At 34.7% G+C, this 20,220-nt stretch overlaps 1 protein-coding gene across 18 annotated transcripts in view; it reads right to left on the bottom strand.

Annotated features, from left to right (window-relative positions):
- Window positions 1-20,220, bottom strand: part of PPFIA2 (PTPRF interacting protein alpha 2) — a 321,066-nt gene that overhangs the window by 133,729 nt on the left and 167,117 nt on the right. For 11 of the 18 annotated variants that reach the window (XM_064655565.1, XM_064655547.1, XM_064655552.1 and 8 more), the window contains one exon: window positions 18,119-18,181. The exons of the other annotated variants lie outside the window; for them this stretch is intronic. In XM_064655565.1, coding sequence (XP_064511635.1) covers window positions 18,119-18,181 — 63 coding nt within the window. The remainder of the gene's footprint in view (window positions 1-18,118; window positions 18,182-20,220) is intronic. 18 annotated transcript variants of the gene reach the window in all.

Here is a 20,220-nt window from a genome sequence, read left to right as displayed (position 1 = left end):
CTGAAAAGGGATAGGATAAAACATCACTCGTATAAACATCTGTAAATGTAATAAAGCCGAATTTGTAATTCAGGTGTGTGACTTTTAACCATGTAGGATGAAACAGCAGACTGGCTTACAGTGTGTATTAATTAGCCATGTTTTACTATGCATACTGGACTGTATTTTGTAGAAGTATTGTTCATGTGCAACACTGTGGCAGCACACTTTTCAAAAGTGGCATGAAAGTGTTGTTATTTGGAGCTGTAGTGATTTTTTCTTCAAATCATACTACTGAAGTACAGAAGTGAGTCACCTATATAATAAGGGAAATTACACCATCATCCATTTAATAATTAATGCCTCTTACAGGTATTCATATTCATTTTTTTCTAAAAGTACATAGATAATTTGCAGATATAGTTATGTTGCAGACAAGAGTATATTATTATTTTCAAGAGACATTTTTTAACATTAGAGATATTTGTACCAGTATGACTTGATTGATCAAAATTGTACTGCATCAAAACTGATGACAATTTACTCCTCCAGAGTTAGAAATTTATCATCTATCAATTAACAGAAAGAGAAAAATATGGTCAAAACTGACACATTATGAGTAATTTTCAAAATAATTTTATTGAAAATGTGATTGATTTTATTCCAATTAATCAGTCATATAATTTCCTAGATATTTAAATATTAAATACATGGAATGGTCTCAGAGCAGTAGCATAAGCACAAAATAAATTGCTGCATCGAATTACAAGACTACAACCTCCCATTGCCAGCACAGTTTTGTTTTATGCTTATCATCTTTTTTTAAATTTTTTTTTTTTTGAAAATTAAAATAAACACAAAGTTAGAAAGAGAATAAGCCTGGAAAATATGCAAATTATTAAAATGCTTTACAAACTGTACAATGGCTTCAGCACATCAAGGCATACTTACAACTCTCATTATAAGGCAGATTGAGGTCAGTACATGGCCCTAAGAAATAACCTAAAATAAATCCTGACAAAGAGGATATATAAAGAGTGGACTATAAGAAGTAACATATATTTACCAGTAAACAGAATAGCTCTTGTACTATAATGCTGAATAAGGAATGTACAGCTTATTTTGGTGCCAATTCTAATTTACTAGTCTAGTCGATTTTTAGCATCCCTGACTCACTTTTCAAACTCTTTACTTCTCTAGCTTCGATTTGCTTCTCCACACAGCAACTTGTTGTTTTCCGCCAGGCAAACTTGACAAAATACAGTGTGACTTTCCTTCTCCTTCATTTTGTGTAACTGTCCTGACACTTGCCTCCTTCTCTTCTTCCTCAGCATTGTCTCTGGGTAAATTTTATCCAGGATCATACATTCCATCAACAAGTCTCCTGTTCTGATTCAGAATACACTCTTCCTTCCATAGAAAAATCATATTTTTTCCCCTTTCAGAATTTGATGCTAAAGAAATGAAACTAAATCATTTAATATTTTAAATACACTTTAAAAATAATTATTTTTTCCTAGATTTTTGCTGTTTTCCAGTTTGTCATTTTTTCATTAATTTACTTAATGTAAAACTACAGAAAAGAAGGATGAAGAAAATACAAACATGTTTAGTTCTGTTATTTTGAATAACGCCCAAACTTGAGAATATTAATCAGACTAGTTTCTAACAAAAAAGTTGGAGTTTTTCTTCTTTTTATCCTTGAGTATGCAAATATTTGATTTTCTATATACGAGCTGGTCACCCAAGAACAGCAAGGAGCATAAATATACTTTTAGGATGAGATTGATCTATCATGGCTACATATATCTCTTTTGGGTTGAAAGGAACTGCACTTTGAATTTCTTTTTTTTCTATATAGGGCTTCTGTAAAGGCAATTGGGAAAGCTACCTCTTCTACACTGTAGATGGATGTTTCTGGTCTTATCTGTCCCAGCAGAACTAAAGTTTCAGTGAGAGAAGTAAATAAAACTCCCAAATAAAACTTGTGATGAGGAATCACCTTACAATTGGTAACACTGGTAGTGGTGATCTCACCACCACCCTTGCTCCTTGAAAAAAAATTGTGGAATTAACAGATATAATTTGGTAATAATTATCCCATTCTTCTAGTTACCAGTGTTCAACTGTAGCAATATGGGGGGTTTGGTTCTTGGGGAAGACAATAAATTGCAGCCGAAGCAGTTCAAGGCAGCTTTAGAAACACCCTCTGTAATTAAGCAATAAACCTGGCTCTGTAGAGACATGCTTTCAGTGGCAATTGCGATGAATGTTTATGATGGTTTATGGTCTTGTTTTAAAGAATGAAGGTGGAAAAGGGATATTTGGAAGACATTTCCATTTTTTGAGTCCATGATAATGAATCCATACGTACAGTTTCACTCACATGAATTCCACTTTACCTTCTATTTGTGGATCCTTTAACTTAGATGACTACAGTATTTATTGACTTCTGTGATGATATCATATTTTCACATAGTACTTTCTTGATGTGTCTGCTTGAGATAATTTAAGCTACGGATTTCACTAACTTATTTTTTATTTGATTACTGAAAACACGTGATTTTTTCTTCATATGCTGACTTGCTCTCTTTCCAGTTAGTCCACACAGTTACCTAATATCCACAAAGTACAAATATTTACCTTACCAAGGAATCCCAGTTTTGCTCTTTCCAGCAACCTAATAGAACATTTGGCTTTTTTTTGTACAATAGAAGTGACATTAAAATTTTCTCAAACCTTGTTTTATATATTGAGATTGTTAACTGCAATCTTTCTTTTTTCTCTCTACAATGGTAATGAATTTTAAAAACTTCAGTGGAGAAAACAAGATAATTTGTTGCAGATGTTCTTCATCAGGAAATATGATGAATTGGTAATTACTGACATAGACTTTGTCTTGAGGAAAAATATACAATGTAGTTACAGATGCCAAGAACACCAAATTAAAGAATGGCATCTTCTATATTGAAAGTAAAACAAGCAACAATGATCTGATTAACCTCTGTGCCTCATATATTGAAAATAAAGAAATAATAAAACATCTTTAAATCATGTTAACATTCAGATATTGGCAGCTTTTTTTTTAACTACAGGATAATTTATGTAAAACACATAGAAGTTTTTCAATTCTAAAAATGTAGAAAGTAAACCTATCTGTTTTCTAACAAAAGAAGTTGATAAACCCTGGTAATTAAAATATTTGTTATCCTAAAGGATTTTATTTATTATGAGTCAGCAAAAACAACAGAGTCTTTTGGATTTCAGAAAAACAGGACACTAAATCATAAATATTAATGAAAGGACATTTTCACTGATGGTCAATAACGTGTTGAATTCAGGAAAGGAGAAAAAAAATTTATAAATTACATCATCTATACACAGCATGCTCCTGGGTATGAGCAGTAGTTCCATGTATAAGAAAATTACAGCTAATCAAGAGCTCTGTAGGACTCTAGTGATTGTGATCAATAAAAAACATATTTACATCAAAATACAGCCTCATTAGCTATAAATTTTTTAGCTGCCCACTGGATAGGTGGTCCAGAGGCTGATTCTGCTCAGAGCCCAGGCAATTCATGCACCTTTGTCCACATCTTGTTATTTAGTCCTTTAGGCATGCGAGTAGTGCCTGTGCAATGCTAGAGAACAGCACTGCTACCAGAAGGACAGTACACCTAAACTGGGACTTAGTCCATGACTTCTAAGAAATGGTGAGTTATCTGTTCTGATGACAAATGCATGCACATCCCTGAGTTATATTTTGCCTGACCTAGTCACGTATGCATATGATCACCTTACATAAACATTACACAGTATATGAACTACAAGAAAGTTTTTTTCATTTAAGTTAGATGACTCCACCTAACACTCTCCATGTGTCTCATAAAAAGCAAAGTTAAAAACTCAACAAATAAAGAGATATATTTTTTTTTAAAGTTCTGTTTAAAATATTTACTACAAGCCTGTGTCAGAGAAAGGTTTGCTGCCTAATTTTCACACACATAATTCAGAAACTGTTGGGCCTTTTGAAGTGTGACTGCCACTTTGAAAACTAAATCAGATTTGCCGATCTGGGTCTAGTGCTCTAAACGAAAGTCACACTTCAAACAACTCTTGTTGTCTTTGAGGTGCTGCAGAGCTCCTGTTTCTGTTTAAAGTTCACTATCCTGCTATATCTTACATCTGTCCCCTTTTACTACATTGTATCTACTGATAACCAAATAAACACATGATAATGTTCAGGACAGGGTATATGCGACAGCTTTGAGCTCTTCTGTTCAGGAAAGCTCAGTTGAGGGTTACAGCTACCACCACTAGATATGAATGAGTCATATAAAGGGAAGAGGAAATAAAAATTATCTTTCTAAGGTAGTGTTTTAGTGAAATACATGCACACATACAGACTATTAAGGATTTTCACCAGATATGTTTAAATCTAATAAACAGCACAACTCAGACTATAACTTAGTCTTTTTTATCACTCTGCATTTGCAGTTGTTAATGTCAAGAGAAATAGAAAACACGATTTTAATAATACTGATTCTCAGAAACCCTAGTGTATTTGCAGCCAACAATCCAGGCTTATATTAAGCCTCCCCTGTGAAACAGAATACATACAGCCTCAGTCTTACCTGCGCACAGACACATCTGTCACATTCACTGCATAGAAACATTTGAAAAACTTTCTGCATTTTACTGTACAATAAGAATTTTATGATTTGTATTTCCCCAAGATATTCTCACTCCCAAGGTTCAGAAGTTAAGCAGAAACCCAGACCAAACCAAATCAACCCAAAACTCCAAACTAGCTAATGTATAAAAGCTGTATGTTAAATATATATTTTTCCCTGGGTATATTTATTTACATCATGTTTCCAGAACCAAGACAATTATAAAAAGAATAAGTAAACATCTGAACACAGGCAAACAACAGAAATCCAACAGAAGTGGAAAACTTCTTGCAGAGCATGATCATAATGGCCAGTTGTTGAAATACATTATTACTGTAACTTCTTAATCTTCCCAAAGTTTTTTGTGTAACTATTAATTATCATTCAATATTGCTAAATTAGATAATGTTCTCTCTTTCCTAAATTGGCTCTTTATATTTGTCATGACAACCCCAAGGCAGTAACCACAATAAACCACTAAGCATGATCAGGGTACCCTGACAGTTCACAGTGTGTCAAAACCCTACAGGTATATTCTCCTCCTTTTACCGTGATATCCCTCCTCCTGAAGGCTGCAGATGCAAAGAAATCAAACTCAATCACAATACTGGAAACACTTTGAAGATTTCAGCTTCTAGAAAGTCAATCCCTAGAGCAACCATCAATTCTTTGAAGCCAATTTATAACTAAAAAGCACATGAATTTAAGAGGAAAGTTTTTACTGCAGATGAACAGAAAGCCAATTAGAGCCCATGGGTTTATGGGCAGCTCTTGCCCAGGCAGTTTTACCTCCATCTCAAGCCGGGATGACATACTCTGGTAAGTCATCCTTCCCAGTAAAGTAACACTGGATGAGATCATGATGCCATAACACTACTCTAAGAGCCAGCACTTGCAAATGAGATTAAGATTGTTATGTTTAAGTGTCAGCAAAGTAGCCATGATGGTATTAAACTCTATGCTTGCCCTGATAAACTGATAAGCAATAGATAAAAGCAATTAACATCTTACTCTGTCAGGTTTCTGAATGTGTCAACTGGGCAAAAGCTGGAGATAAATACATAAATAATATGGAAGTGTCTCTTCAACAGGAAAGAAAGCAATTAAACAAAGTAAATAAAGGAACATCCCTTTATTCATCAACTATTTGACATCTCTAAGAAAAAAGAATATCATCTTGTAAGAAAGCTGAGAAAAATGTAAACACTCTATCCAAGACGATACTAGAATTCAGTTAAAAGCAAAACTTAATAGTCTTTTCAGCAGTAGTTTAAGGTTGGTGAAACAGAACAGTTGCTTTTTTGCATAAATTACCAACAAAACTCTATAACAAGCCATTTGTGTTAAACATTTGCCTTTTAATTCCTTAGTAAAAGGGGAACATTTTTCATAATTGTAGAGAAGTATTTCAATCAGGAGAAATGGGACTCAGTACATAGTGAACCAAGGCTACAGTATTGCATCATGCCACCCATGAAAATAGAGGTCCTGGTCATAAAAGCAAGATTTTTCAAAACAGGAAAAACATAAATCCTGCAGAAAATGATACCTCACTAGTTCTCCTCTCCCTAGGGAATGTATGTGCTTTTCTACTTGTAAAAAAACTAGTGGGACTTAGTTAAGTGTAGTGAAGAAAACTATTAGCAATCATACTGTACTATACTTTGCAAACTTTGGTTTAGAGAAGCGATCTTCTCAGTCTAAAGCCCTAAAATCTGTCATCACAAAAAATTGTTTACTAATATATTTAGTGTATAGTCACCATAAAAAAATCTAGGATATATCTGTTTCAGGCAGACATCTAGCTTACAACTTGTACATTTACATTGTTTGACAAAGGCTGTAACAAGGAGAAATGAAAGAATCCCAGACTTAAGAAACAAAGCAGAAGCTAATTCCAGAGAGTCTCGTTACCACTCAACATCTACATCCTGGCTGCTCATAAAACACTGTTCCAGTTGTAGCCATGCAGCCCGCAACTCAGGCCACCTTTAGCTCTCTCCCAGGTACCATAGATATCTCACAGTTTGTCTGTAAACTACCTGTGGGTAATCTGTCAGGAAAAATCCCTCCCCTCCAGAATGGAACTATCAATCTATATAGCTGAGATTCCTCTGTCCTGACTTTGGAGTCTGACTTCAGATGTCCCTCTCAAAAATCAAGCTTCAAAATCCAAACCAGTAAACTTCTTTTGAAGTGAAAAGATCTAAACTATCAAAATTTGACATAGAAAGTTGGCATTTTTGTGTAATTTTAAAATATTAAGAAACCCAGATGTATCATCCCGTCCATACAGAGCTTTGGAAAATTTTGCCATGAGCATTACAATACTTTGAAACTCTTTCACATTGAGGTCAATATATCGAATGTTATCTCTGGTTGATCCAAGTGAAAGTAATGTAACTTTCCCTTCAGTTCTTACGCTGTAACACTTCATGCAAACAACAAATCTATTTCGTATTAAATAACTATTAAAAATTTGCACTAGAAAGCCTACCTCAAAGGCTAGTATTTCATTCTACTGTGTGGTATGACAACAGAGAAAGATATGTTTTCTCTCCGAAAGAACTTACAAACTACGTATTAAAAAAGAGGCAGTAAATTCAGAGGGACAAGTCAGAGATGACTTGTGACAACATGTCACCATGACAACATGACAGATAATTGGCTTCAGCTACATAATGCATAATCAATTTTCCTGATAAATCAACTGGAATGGGAAAAGACAGACATCACAGCCACCTGCATTGACAAACAAACAGCAATCCCAGGGGAGAGCTCAGTGATACACTTTCATAGAGTAGAATCTAGAGCTTGCTGAGTTTGTATTCTGTATTGTGTGTGTTCTCCTTCAGCGCTTTGATTGCTACCTCTTCCTTTATAGAGTTGTGGACCAGCAACATAGGCCATACTCTTATGTCAAAATAACATTGTGATTATAAACACAGAAAATACATTCCTCCTTTTCCTGATTAACAGTAACGTCTTCTTTTCAGCAAAATGAAGCACTTTGAAAAGTGCTTTAAACTGCAAGCAGGAAAGCAAGCAAACAAAACAATGGCAGAGATACGAACAGTAATTGAAACTGATGGGAATAAAACTAAAATATGCAAACAGTAACTACTAGTGTTATAAGTGAAAAAAACCAAACCAAAACAACAAACCAACCAAGCAAACAAAAAAAATCAAAACCAAATGAATCCAGGATAAGAAATGTAACAAGACAAAAGTAACCTCCAGATTTCAGTAATCTTCCACAACAGACTGGCATATCAATTAATTAAAAATATGTGTAACACTTAAGTAAAAGAATTATATATTAAAATAGCGCTGAAGAATATAAGAACAAATATATTATTGGAAGGCACATGAGCTTTCTGACCGTCATGAGAATTAGCCATGCCTGTTTGTGTTTACAGAGATCTGGGCAACTGCAGCACATTCTTCTACAGCCCACCAAGAACTGTAAGTGGAAACTTGTTACACTTCTAGGGTAAAGGCAAAATAACATGCTCTGACCAAACCTACACTACTTACACTTCCTCACATAGAAAAGTATGTATTTAAGAGAGAGCAAGTTTTATATGTTTAGCAGATCACAGGATGCTTTGCTTGAAATATCTTCATAAGGTTTCTTTCTTCTCACTTGTCCCAAAACATGTTTCTTTTTGTTCTTTATTTTCAATTGTTAAATATTTATCTTCTTTCTAATCATCTGCCTCTTCACACTTCTTCCTTACCCTATAATTATGCCCCACTGTGTAATTATGTCTTTTACTACATAAAATACAAGACAGAGAGCAATGGAATAAGAAACCAGTTGATGCTAATAATTTGATATTGTTGGGTCTCTAAAACATCTAATCTGAAAGATGGACATATCTAGATGAAAAAGTAATATTTTGCATACATAAAAAGTAGATATAAGAAAGATCAAACAAAAAAAACTTATGAATGACAAACTTTCCTAAAGGGTTTTTTTTTCTTTTGATGTTTTTTTGTTTTGTTTTAGTTCGTTTTTTTCAGGAGTTTATTGTGTGTGGGTGGGGGTTTTTTGTGCTTGTTTTACTTACCTAGATTAAAAGGCATCTACAATTTAATCAGAAAAAGAAGAGAGTTGCAAAATTCATTGTATCAGTACCCAGGTAACTTTTAATGGTCTTACTACATATGAATGAAAGAACAATGGTGCGATTCAAAGGTCAAGTGAAATTCAAACTCTACAGAAGGATCATATTCCCATTTCTGTCTTTTTCCAAACATAAACTAATTTATATTGCAGCAGCATGAAAATGTAGATGCAGCGCTGAAAGACATGTTCCTTTTAATCAATTTCTTTTAATGGACTCAAAGAAAACGGCTCAAAGAAAATGAATATGTTGTATTTGAGATATAGTGTTTACAGTTCTAACAGTATAGACTTTCTCCCTGGCATTTCCTTTGGGAAACGCAAATCAAGTTAATCCTTGCCTTAGTATTATATTCCATCATTATTTTATAAAGCATTTATGCATTTTCAAGCCAGTGACATCCTTGAGGCACTGAGGAAACTCAGACTATAACGTTTGGTGTAAGCTTTTTCCTCTGATCTGTCACTTACAATATCAGTATGCTTTCCAATTATTCTTAACTCCAATCTGCTGTAAGCATGAAACAAGTGCTTAAGTAATATTGACCTTTGAAATAATTCCTTTTCTTTCTCGGGGTATGTTTGTTTCTTCTTCTAGCAGACAACTATTAGTAATTTAATAAACCAGAATTATTGGCTGGGGGAACAATTACAATGAACTTTCTATCCACCACTCAAAATGTCATGTATTTGTGTATATATATATAATTACAGTAAAAGGGCTGTATTAGAAGAGTGCAAGAGTGTTATCTAGGTGCCAGTAGCAGGATTATTGTTGTCTATAAACTGAACTTTTACCAAGTTGAGTGGTTGAACTAATAGTTAGTGTCTTTCTCTTAAAATATTTAATTAAGTGCAATATACAGCTTGGTGTGACATTGAGTATTTCACTGACTTAGAACTAATCCATAAGTCTAAGGAGTTCACAGGTATATTTGGTAATACAACCTCTATAAATTCCCAAAACCAAAGTGGAATGAATAATTTTCTCATTAGTATGTTAGATATACCTTATCTAGAGCATCGAATCTGGGCTGAACAGAGAATTAGAAGTAGAAATGTCCAGACATAACAAGTGCCACCTGTCATTCATAGTTTTGTGTGTTGAAACTCAGGATAAATTATGAGGGGGCACTTCTGTCCCACTTTCATCCTCCTTGAGACATCTTTCCTGTAAACTTGGCATCTGTCTTTTCAGTCAGGAGAACTGTGCCATTGAAACTTCCTTCTCCACTCTTCTCATCCATCTCAATTCATGTCCCTCCCACAGAGCCACCAGTCCCTGTTCCCACTGGTGTGTTTCATCCTCCACCTGCTTCCAGACTCCACGCTAATGACTCATCATTATTTACCCCCTTCCAGTCCTTGGTGCCCTTTTCAATTTAATTGTTAGTTTGTTCTAGTCTAGGAACTTTTCCCTTTTGCACAGGGAGAGCTTCCTCCTCTGCCTTCCCTCATTTCCAGTAAAGGTGTTGTGACAGCAAGAAAGAAAGCCTACCAGCTTCACTAAGCAAAAGCTGTTCACCACAAACACAGCATATTTCTAAATACAGAAATAAACTGAATCTGAGTTGATTTATTTTTTCACACACCCTGGGATGGATGATGTTCTTTTATTCTTTCAAAGGAATTTGCCAACTGCCTTTTGCCAAATGAGTTAATTCCCAGTCATTAAGTGCTGGTGGCTCTTCCATATTCCTCTTTTCTGAGAAAAATGCAAATTCCAGAAGAGTAGTAAAGGAAAGTATTTAGAAGCATCATTGCTCTCTACAAAACTATGCATTAAATCTCTGACATGGAAAGATTTTGTCCCACCTGTTTTCTGGTGGTAGGACTAAGGTTTTTCTCAATAATAATACAGAGGAAAAATGTTACCAAATCAATGAAAATCTCTTCTCCCCAAAGCATAGTTCTTTCCAAATCTAGATCTTCCTTCTGTGGCTTGAAAGCCTCCTTACAGAAGATGTGCCTCAGAAGCAGATGGGAAACCAAACAATCAACCAAACAAACAACAACAATAACAAAAAAAAAAGCAGAAAATCAGTGGCAAATTCTAGAAGAAAACATAAGATATAGGTAAGTGCTTCTCAGGTCCTTTCTTGAAAGAACATGGAAGCTACTTTTAGATGTGGCGTATGCAGAAGAGGGAGAAAGCCTCTGGTAATTAACTTTTCTTCATTTGGTGGCTCAGAGAGAGAGGTCTGAAAACTGGACATTTTCATCTCAACACTCTGTTTGTAGCTCTATGTGTGTGAAGTATGCTCAGAGCACAGCTGCACAGGTGTCTTGGGCACTGCTGCCCCGGTGCTGGCGATGGGGGGCCGCACAGGCCCACAAACAGGCAAAGGAGGAGAGGAAGGAAAAGGGAATGAGCAATGCAGTGTGGACATCAAAGTCAGAGAAGGAAGAGGAGGAGGAGGTGGTGCTCCAGGCACTGGAGCAGCTGTCCACACTTCAGCCTGCAGAAGACCCCACATTGCAGCAGAGAAACATAGGAGGAAAAACAAGCAGTTGAGAGGAGCTATTATAGACTGCCCCTAATCCCCATTCCCCAATCCCTTGTGCCACTCAGGGTGGGAGACTGGAGGAGTTGGGAGTCAAGGAGTCAAGTTGAGCCTGAGAAAAACTGTGTGGGTGTTATTTTATTATTTTCTCTTTGTCTTCGTTTCTCACTGTCCAGATCTATTTTAATCAGAAATAAATTAAACTCATTTTCTCTAAGCCAAGTCTACTTTGCCCACATGGTAACTGGTATGTGATCTCCCCACCTGTATCTTCACCTATGGCTTTGTCAACCTATTTCCTCCCCTTGTCCTGGTGAAGAGGGGGAGTAAGGAAGCTGCTGGGTGGACTGTGGCTGCTGGCCAAGGTCAGCCCGCAGCAATGACTAAGCCTCTCAGTGGGCCACTGAGAGAGGGGGCCTAGCTTCAGGGTCCTCGGTCTTTCATTCCAGTCGATCTGCTCAGTAAAGCTGCCAAGTAACATCTAGTGAACACAATCTAGACCTTTCATTGTGATATTGATGTACTGATTTTAAAGTTTTTTCCTCTCCCAGGATGCAACAGATAAGGACCTATAAATCACCATGCTGTCATCGAAAGCAGAGCTACCCATATGGAATGGTGTCCATGCCCAGCACATATATAAAAATTAAAAAGGTTCTAAACTTAGATATCATCTATGAATTGTTTCCTGCAAATCCTTACAAGCACTACTACAGCTCCAGGTTCCTGATTTCCATTTTTCAATTTCTCTCAAATCAATGCATTGGTCCTGTGTCAGTCCAAATGCCATGGGAAAGTGTTAGAATGCTTGCAAAGCTCTGCCAGGACACTGATGCTGTGCACATAACAGCATTACCGTGAGTGAGCAGCCACACACTTGAGGACCAGGACACTACACTGTTGCCAAAGCATACATTTGCCAGTGATACATCTCCTCAGCTGAAAAGCATTGCCGCTTTCTCTTTCTACCTCATGATTTAACACAGTTAGCACAGCTGGCCAGGCAGCAGATCTGCCAACTGGTTGCCTGTCAGAAGGTCTGGAGCAGAGGCAGAAATTTGAACTGCACAGTGAGATTTGCTGGCCCTGTGGCAGGGAAATGGGAAATGCGGGCCAGAACATTAGTGTCACGCTGAAAATACAGGGCTGCACAGTCATTGGCAGGGAGAACAAACCCAAATTGCTTTTCACTTTGCAAGTTTATTTGTGAATGAACTAAATCCCGGAGACTTTGAACTATGGAGTTTGGGTTAAAGCTTGACAACAGAGAGGAATTTTTTTCCTTTCCCAAACATAAGTGAGACATCTGTGCCAAGGGTGTCTGATGCTTGAAAGGGTCAGGTGATCACATAAAATGGGTTTGTAGCTTCAAGCAGTACGTCACTGTCTGGTAAATCCCTGATTCTTATACATATTGAAAAAGAGCTGAGGGAGTTGAGCTAAATGCTCATGGAGCTTTAGCAATCTGAGAAAGGCTAGAGGTTTGCAATTGTGTTTAGACTTCTGCCTCTTTCTTCCTACATGTAGTGAAATGTTCTGAGCATAGACAAAATTGTTTCTGCTTTAGAACAAAGGTATTTGGCTTAAATTTAAAGAAAAGACATGCACAGCTTATTCACATGAACAAACTTATGAAAATAAGCAGGATTTAATCTTTGATATAAAAAAAAATGTAAATCATTGGAAGTACAGTTTCATTCTAATATAGGAGAAAAATAAATATGCTGATATTTTAAGGCTTTCTCTCTGTCCTCTCCTTACTGTAACCCTCCCAAAATACCTCTTGATGTAGTGTAAAGAATTAAGATAGCTGATGAATGAAAACCAGCAATTTTATAAGATGCTGCATGATTGCCAAGTTTGACAAAATATAAAAAAAATTATGTTTTCCTACAGAGCTCCTGTAGAAGATGTCTATAAATATGTTCTATATCTTGTCTAAAGCCATAAAGTAATAAAAAAATGTTAAAAATTCAAGCACATTAAGCTTAAATTTATGCTTATATGCTGGAATTCTAAAACCTAAACTCAAAAACTCTAAAACTTCTGCCTAGATCAGTGAAGAATTCCTGAAGGTATCTATCTCTTTAGACAAAACAAATGTGGTTTTTCCATGAAAGAATAGTGTTGTGTTTGCACTTGACTAAAATTAAATAATTAGTTTTCTTTCCAGTTATATGCAGTGAAGTATGTTTTCGTTTATTATATAGCACAATTTTATTTTACAGAAGTACATACTAAAGTTCTATTTTAAATGAAGAAACACAGCATGTTTAACATCCGCCACCATTTTCTTTTGTATTTTGCGCTTTACATTTTCACTGTTGACTTTAGAAAGCTGTAAAGAAAACGAGTATTAATACTACCATTTTTCAGAAGCTCAAGGTCATGCAGCCACAGCAACTGGATCTGCATACAAAGTTTCCTGTCTTTGTTGACCATTAGCTTGCACTGATCCCTGTCATCAAGCAATGGCATTGAGATATCAAAGTATTATAGACTGTTCTAAGTCTATATGTCCATCTAAGGCTCTATGTCCATCAGTAATGTTCATCCAGGCATATTACAATGTACTTTAGGCGTACATCTACAGATATTACTTCTTATCAAGAAAAGGTGTTTACACAGATAGATAGACAGAGTGAGTAATGATTTGAGATATCTTGTACAAAAGACAGCAAAGGTAGTAGTTATTATCCCACTAAAAAATACAGAAGATAATAACCTGCAATAGTGTATTATTATTGTATGTAATATCAATTTCTCCACTCCGTGTCTGCTGTGCAAACATTTTATAACTATAAGAAACAAGAAACAAAAAGTTTTTGTGGGAATAAAGGTAAATTGAAGCCTATAACGGGGAAGGTGTAAACTTCACTAAGCAACAGTGTACAAATTAGATTTTTTCATATGTGGGAAACTGTCCAAAAAATTGTACCTTGAAAATCACCATAATATCTGGATTCTCAATTTTGAATACATAGCAGTTTCTCCTTGAGTTTTAGCTTTATTGCAAGCCTTGTAGTGTATTTTCATAAAGCAAAATGACATACTTTACACCCTTTATATTTAAAAACCTATTTACATTTGCTATTAATAACACTAAGAGGTGTTATTCAGGCTTAATAAAGTATTTTTTAATATTTTAGACAATATGTCTCATGAGCTATCTACTCTATGTTTTCTTTACGGTTTTAGCATTTCAAATACTACTTCTAGATAAGCACTTCTAGAAGTATATTTTAGGTCTTAGATTAAGAGCCAGAAAAGTCAAACCAAATGTCCTGTGTGTTTTTGTCTAAATAACTGAGTTTTATAGTTAATTACAACTGTGTAATTAATATCATGTAATTAAAATGCTGAACCAGTGCAACAGATACTAACTGAAAATTTTGTTTTTCTGAGGTCATCCTCTACAGTTATCCCTTTCACAATAGGCAGAAGTACAAAGTTATGCAATTCACAGTAATTACCAGAAACTAGAAAACATTTCAGAATAATGTAGCCCAGTGATTGAAAATTCAGCATGTATTCAAATAGTTTTGGCTGTAGATTTGACAGTCTTAATGCCTATTATTAAAACTATGGTTTACATAAGTAATTGTGGTGTTGGAACTCAATGGAATAAAATAAATTATTTTATTAATTTTGTTTCTGATCTGCGACAAATTGCATTAAGTTGTTCCTTTAGCAATTTTTTTATAATTAACATAAGAACAATGAATCATAATATAGAAGTATACTGAGGAAAAAGTCTAAGAGGAAGGGTTTTACTCAGTAACGAATAGCTACATAAACAGTTTCCAATCATCAGGAAACTAGGGAATTTAGGAATGGATAAAACACTTTGTAATTATTCATCAAGTTTTGGATGACCCTTTTCAATTACGCTGTTTCTCTAAACTGAAGCTGGATCTGCTTTTGCAATTGTTATCGTGCCCCAGTAAGACCTTGTGCCAAGAGAAGATGTACAAAAAACCTCCTTCCCTTGCTGTCCTCCCTGCAACATGCTTAGTGAAAAGCTGAGTGCAGATTTCCACCTCTTGCTCTTGCTCAAGGCTTTTTGCATTTGAATGACATGCAGATGTTGATAGGGATTATATCTCTCAAAAGAATTCTTTTGTAATTAACAGAATGTTTGGTCATTATTAATTATAAATTCAAAAATCATAGAATAATAGAATGTTTTGGGTTGGAAAGGATCTTAGAGATCATCCAGTTCCAACTCCCTGCCATAGACAAGGGCACCTTCCACTAGACCAGGTGGCTCAAAGCCCCATCCAACTTGGCCTTGAACACTTCCACGGATGGGGTATCCACAACTTCTCTGCGCAACTTGTTCCAGTGCCCTAACAATCTGATAAAACTGAAAAGAAACTTTAGGAACTGAAGCATAAAAAATCATCTGCATACAATAAACTTCCATCGACAATTGTTTGGAAGTCCAAAACAGAACAAATATTGTATCTCCTTATTGATAGTTAAGAATTTGGTTGTTTGCACCTATTTATAAAGAGAACATTTAAAATTAAGGCCTCAAAATCACTTGACAAAAACTTTGCTTATAAGCAAATAATAATGGCAAAAGCTTGTTTCACACTCTTCATAACTGAACTGTGCTATTTTCCCCTTTGGAAGGAAATAAACAGTAGTTTTAAACATGAAAGCTTTTATTTTTTGTGCATTTATACTAGGAGTGAAAACTAACATTTTTTATTAAAAAATTTAAGAATTCTTTTTAGTTCATGGAGAAATTTCAGGAAATTTCAGAAAGCCTAGTCTTTTGACTGGATTGCAAGATTTTCCACTGTAACCTACATGGGAATTACATTTTTTTTCCAAGTTTCAGCTTTGAAAATAGTCTCTAATGCCTAGGTTAAGATATTCACCTAACCTACTGCTTAAGTTGAGAGAAAAAGAGCCTTCAGTGACAATCCATCCAAGCTATTTTAAGAGGGGATTATCTTCAAATGGTGTACCTTATTTTCTTCGATGAAAGTGTCTGCATCATAGCTCAATTGAACTCCAGGTTTTTAGGCGACTACAAATCAGGTGAGGTTAGTCTTGTCCTAAAAAACATCTTAAATTGGGAAAACAGGGTTTGTATTATGTAATTTCAAGCAAGGTATCTAGATACCTACAAGCAAGGTATCTAAGCCAAGATGGCTTTTTAGGTCATCTTTTTAGTCAACAGAGAAAGACTGATACCTTCAGAGAGCCAAGAGGTGAGACTGACTCTAGCTTACACTGTCTCTAGAGCAGAGACAAAAACATTAAGTTCAACATTAAGATAGGAAAATCAGGAGATGGAGTTAGAAGAGCATTGAATGAGTTCTAAGATTTATACCCTTTCTTGTTGAGATTGATACATTTTTTTCCAAGGAAATTTTATTCTGTTCTTTTAAGAAAGCATCTATTTATAACCTGTCTTAATGTACTTTCCAAAAAAAGAAAACAAACTTAAAGATCCCAAACAATTTTGAAGTAATAGCATAGACTTCTATAACCAAATATTAATAGTGCACTTTTCCATGCTCAGCAATTCTGTCTATATTTTTCATATTAATATTTTCCATGAAAAATGGTACTATTGCAGACTGCAATACTACAGTTGCGTTGGAGAAGTTAAAGTCATGTTGAAAATCCAGAAGAAATTGGAGATTAATCATACATTGTGTATTGAGGAAGTGTTTTTCCTTTGCATAGGAAATTGAACACTGCAAATCATAGACAAAAATTTATAATGTTGGTCTATTGAAGGAATTTATTCAGAACCATTCCACAGTGATTCAGATAGTGAGATGCAGTATCTTCTAAGAATGCAGTATAAAAAATTTCTTTGTGTTCTCTTAAGAGCACAAACTTTCCAGAAAAAAGACCAGTTTAAGATGATGAATTTTTTTCACAGACATGGAGGACAAATTCCCTTCTTGCCAATAATAAATCATAGTATTTTTTTCTTTTTGCTTTTTGTTACTTTAACCAGATTATGCTTGTACTTTGATTATTTGCTATATCTCCAAAGAACTTATGATGATGGAAATATTTATCCAGAATTCCTTCTGCCAGTTCCCCTATAAATATGATCATCTATAGCTGAAAAATAAATTACTAAACACATTACATGATAAAAAATAGGTTCTATAAAATAGTTTCTTTACTCTGTGGTACATCCCAATTTTCATTAATGTTTCCCCATTAATATATAAGAGCTCAATTTCGGCCCAACAGCTTTCCATTATCTGAATAGTTTTGGTAAAAAAAGATAAATGACCTATTATACTACAAGTGAACAGTTTACTTCTTTTGTTAACCAGATATAGTTTTTATTCCACCTTACATAAGCAATAGCAACTCCTCTGTCCTTCTATTTTAAGTCATGACACATATTTGTCTAAGCAAGAAAAATGAAATTACCTTCCTTCCAAATTTATTATTACACATCTTTGTATCAAAGCCCAATTTAAAACAAGGTTATGTAGAATAAATATAGCCTCTCATTGCTTTCCTCATTTTGTCTATTGCTGTTCTAGATTTCAACTGACAGGAGCATTGAGCTGGCTGGGAAGCAAAGTAAATGCAGATGGAACTATGAATATATTATCATTATCTTTATTTAGCTGCACCATCAGACTGGATAGAAAGAAATGACAGTAATTTTGTACTTTTGATTGGCTGAGACCTCACTTGTAGTACAATATTCATTGACCCTGAAATATATAATGTGAAGTAACCTCATGATGCACAAGCTTCTATGGGCAACAAAATATCAAATTCATGTAAGGAGGCTTCACATTTAAATTACGCAAAAAACCAAGATATTTTGAACATACATTAGGGCAGGATATGGTCCTTTGAATGTTATTCTCAATGCTCGTACCAGCAGCAACCGTCATCTGAAAAAGGGGGCAACAGAGATTCTGCTGAATGGAACAGAATTTTGTACAGTGCTACAGAATATTTAAATTACACCATACCAACAGACGAATGTTATTAGCAGTCAAACAAGCTGATCTAAGAGAATATTAATGTGGCTCAACTGAAATTCACATAAAGAAATTGGAAGTATTGTTACATCTCCTGGCTCGTGAGGTACTGAGAACAACCAAATAGTAACTCACTTTGGTGTTCTGCACTGCATTGACAGAAGTGGACTCTGAAGTACTGTCAAACAGTCAGATAAGTATGGAGAAATAATCATAGCTCCAATGGCTGACTTTAATCTGAGATCTCTGCATAAAGAAAGACAATTACCTGTTTGTGAGGTTTAAAGAAAGTAGGATCTTCTCCCCCAAATTAAAACATCTTATGGAAAGACATCAAAGGAAATTAACTTATTATGAAAATTTACCTATTAAATTAATAATTTTTTCATGCTGTCTCAGACTTCTTTGTTGCACTAAATAATCATAAGAGTGGAAAAATAGTAGGAAAGAAGCTATGTTAATTTAAAAATCTGGAAGACCCTTCAGCTATCTGAAGAATGTATTTTAGCACTGAATGTTACTTTTCCTCTTTTTTCATGATTTGTTTGTTTATTTTTGCTGAGCCCAGCATACAATTCTTCTTCAGAAAGACCTTATCTAGTAGGCAATCTGACCAGATGATATTTCTTCAGATTTCAACATTTACTTCAGAAGAAATTAATAGCACAAATTTTCAAAAAGTTGCAGATGTAAAAAACCGACAGTTCTAGACTAAACCTTTAAACAACTTCTTTCCGTTGTTGAGAGCATATGTAACAATACATACAATGTTCATGCTAATTATAGTTGAGCTTTATAATTTCTCAAAGTAAATACTGACCTAAGCTTTATTTTTGTGACTGTTTACCAATTCAGTAGAGTAAATCTGGTATTTAAACCAGAGAAAAAGACAGTATTTTTTTATTCAAGTATTTTTGATAGTACAACATAACATATGGAAAATGCAACATATTGCAAGTGTTTTATAATGAATTTACTGTTATAATTTATGAGGAAGTTAAGCCTGACTGTATTATGTCTTACTTTTGCATTAAACAAAAATGTACACATTATTAGTATATTTAACCACATTCACAGGCATGGATCCATGTCCATCCATCTACAAACCACATATTTCCTATGATCTCCACATTGTCAGTTATAACAGTTTTTAAATATTTAAAAGCTTTAAACTCTCAATATTTTAGAGGAAAGTGATGCAATCAGTCACATAAAAAAGAGAAAATTTTGAATTTTAAGCAAAATTCTCCATGTATCTTACAAGTTCTTAACTTGCTTCTGTCAGATTTCTCTTCTTTAGATTTACACCCTTAAATATTTAAAAATATTTTTATAATTATGCTTTTTATTGCTTGAGGGAGCGTTCCTTTGGTTTTTGCTTGGTTGGTTTGTTGGTTTTGGTTTTTTCTTGGTTTTTTTTGCTTATTTTTTTTCTCCTTAAAGGAGACTTCATTTCACTTCACTTTGAAAAGAACATTTCCATGCAAGGCAACTTCATGGTTAGTTCACGTATCATGTTTAGATGTATCTCTAACACCACCATTGCTCCAGAATTTTGTAAGGAAAATACAGCCTGTATAATGTCAGCATGCCACTGTTTTAAATAAACAATACTTCAGCACAAGAAAACACACACACTATAAACTTTATCCGTATGTCTCGTAGATGACAGTTTTTGATAATTTTGCACTTACGTGTAAAAATGTAGATCTACTGTATACTTTTGACTGCTGCATCTGAGCTCTATTAATTGATTAATCTTTACTGTCCATCACTGTTAACAGCAATATTCTCTGAATAACTTTAGGCTAAGTTTTCAAATTATCTTGAAACAATATTCCCCTCTTTCCTCTTGTAAAATTGTGATTAAAGACCTAGTGACAAAAGGTATAAAATTAATTTTATTGAATTCAATTATACTGAATTCTAATTAATTCAATTCTAGCAGC

Source organism: Pseudopipra pipra, chromosome 5, assembly GCF_036250125.1.
Source record: "Pseudopipra pipra isolate bDixPip1 chromosome 5, bDixPip1.hap1, whole genome shotgun sequence".
NCBI classification, from domain to species: Eukaryota; Metazoa; Chordata; class Aves; order Passeriformes; family Pipridae; genus Pseudopipra; species Pseudopipra pipra.
The sequence above is the reverse complement of the archived record's forward strand: the minus strand, read 5'-3'. Positions and strand labels throughout refer to the sequence as shown.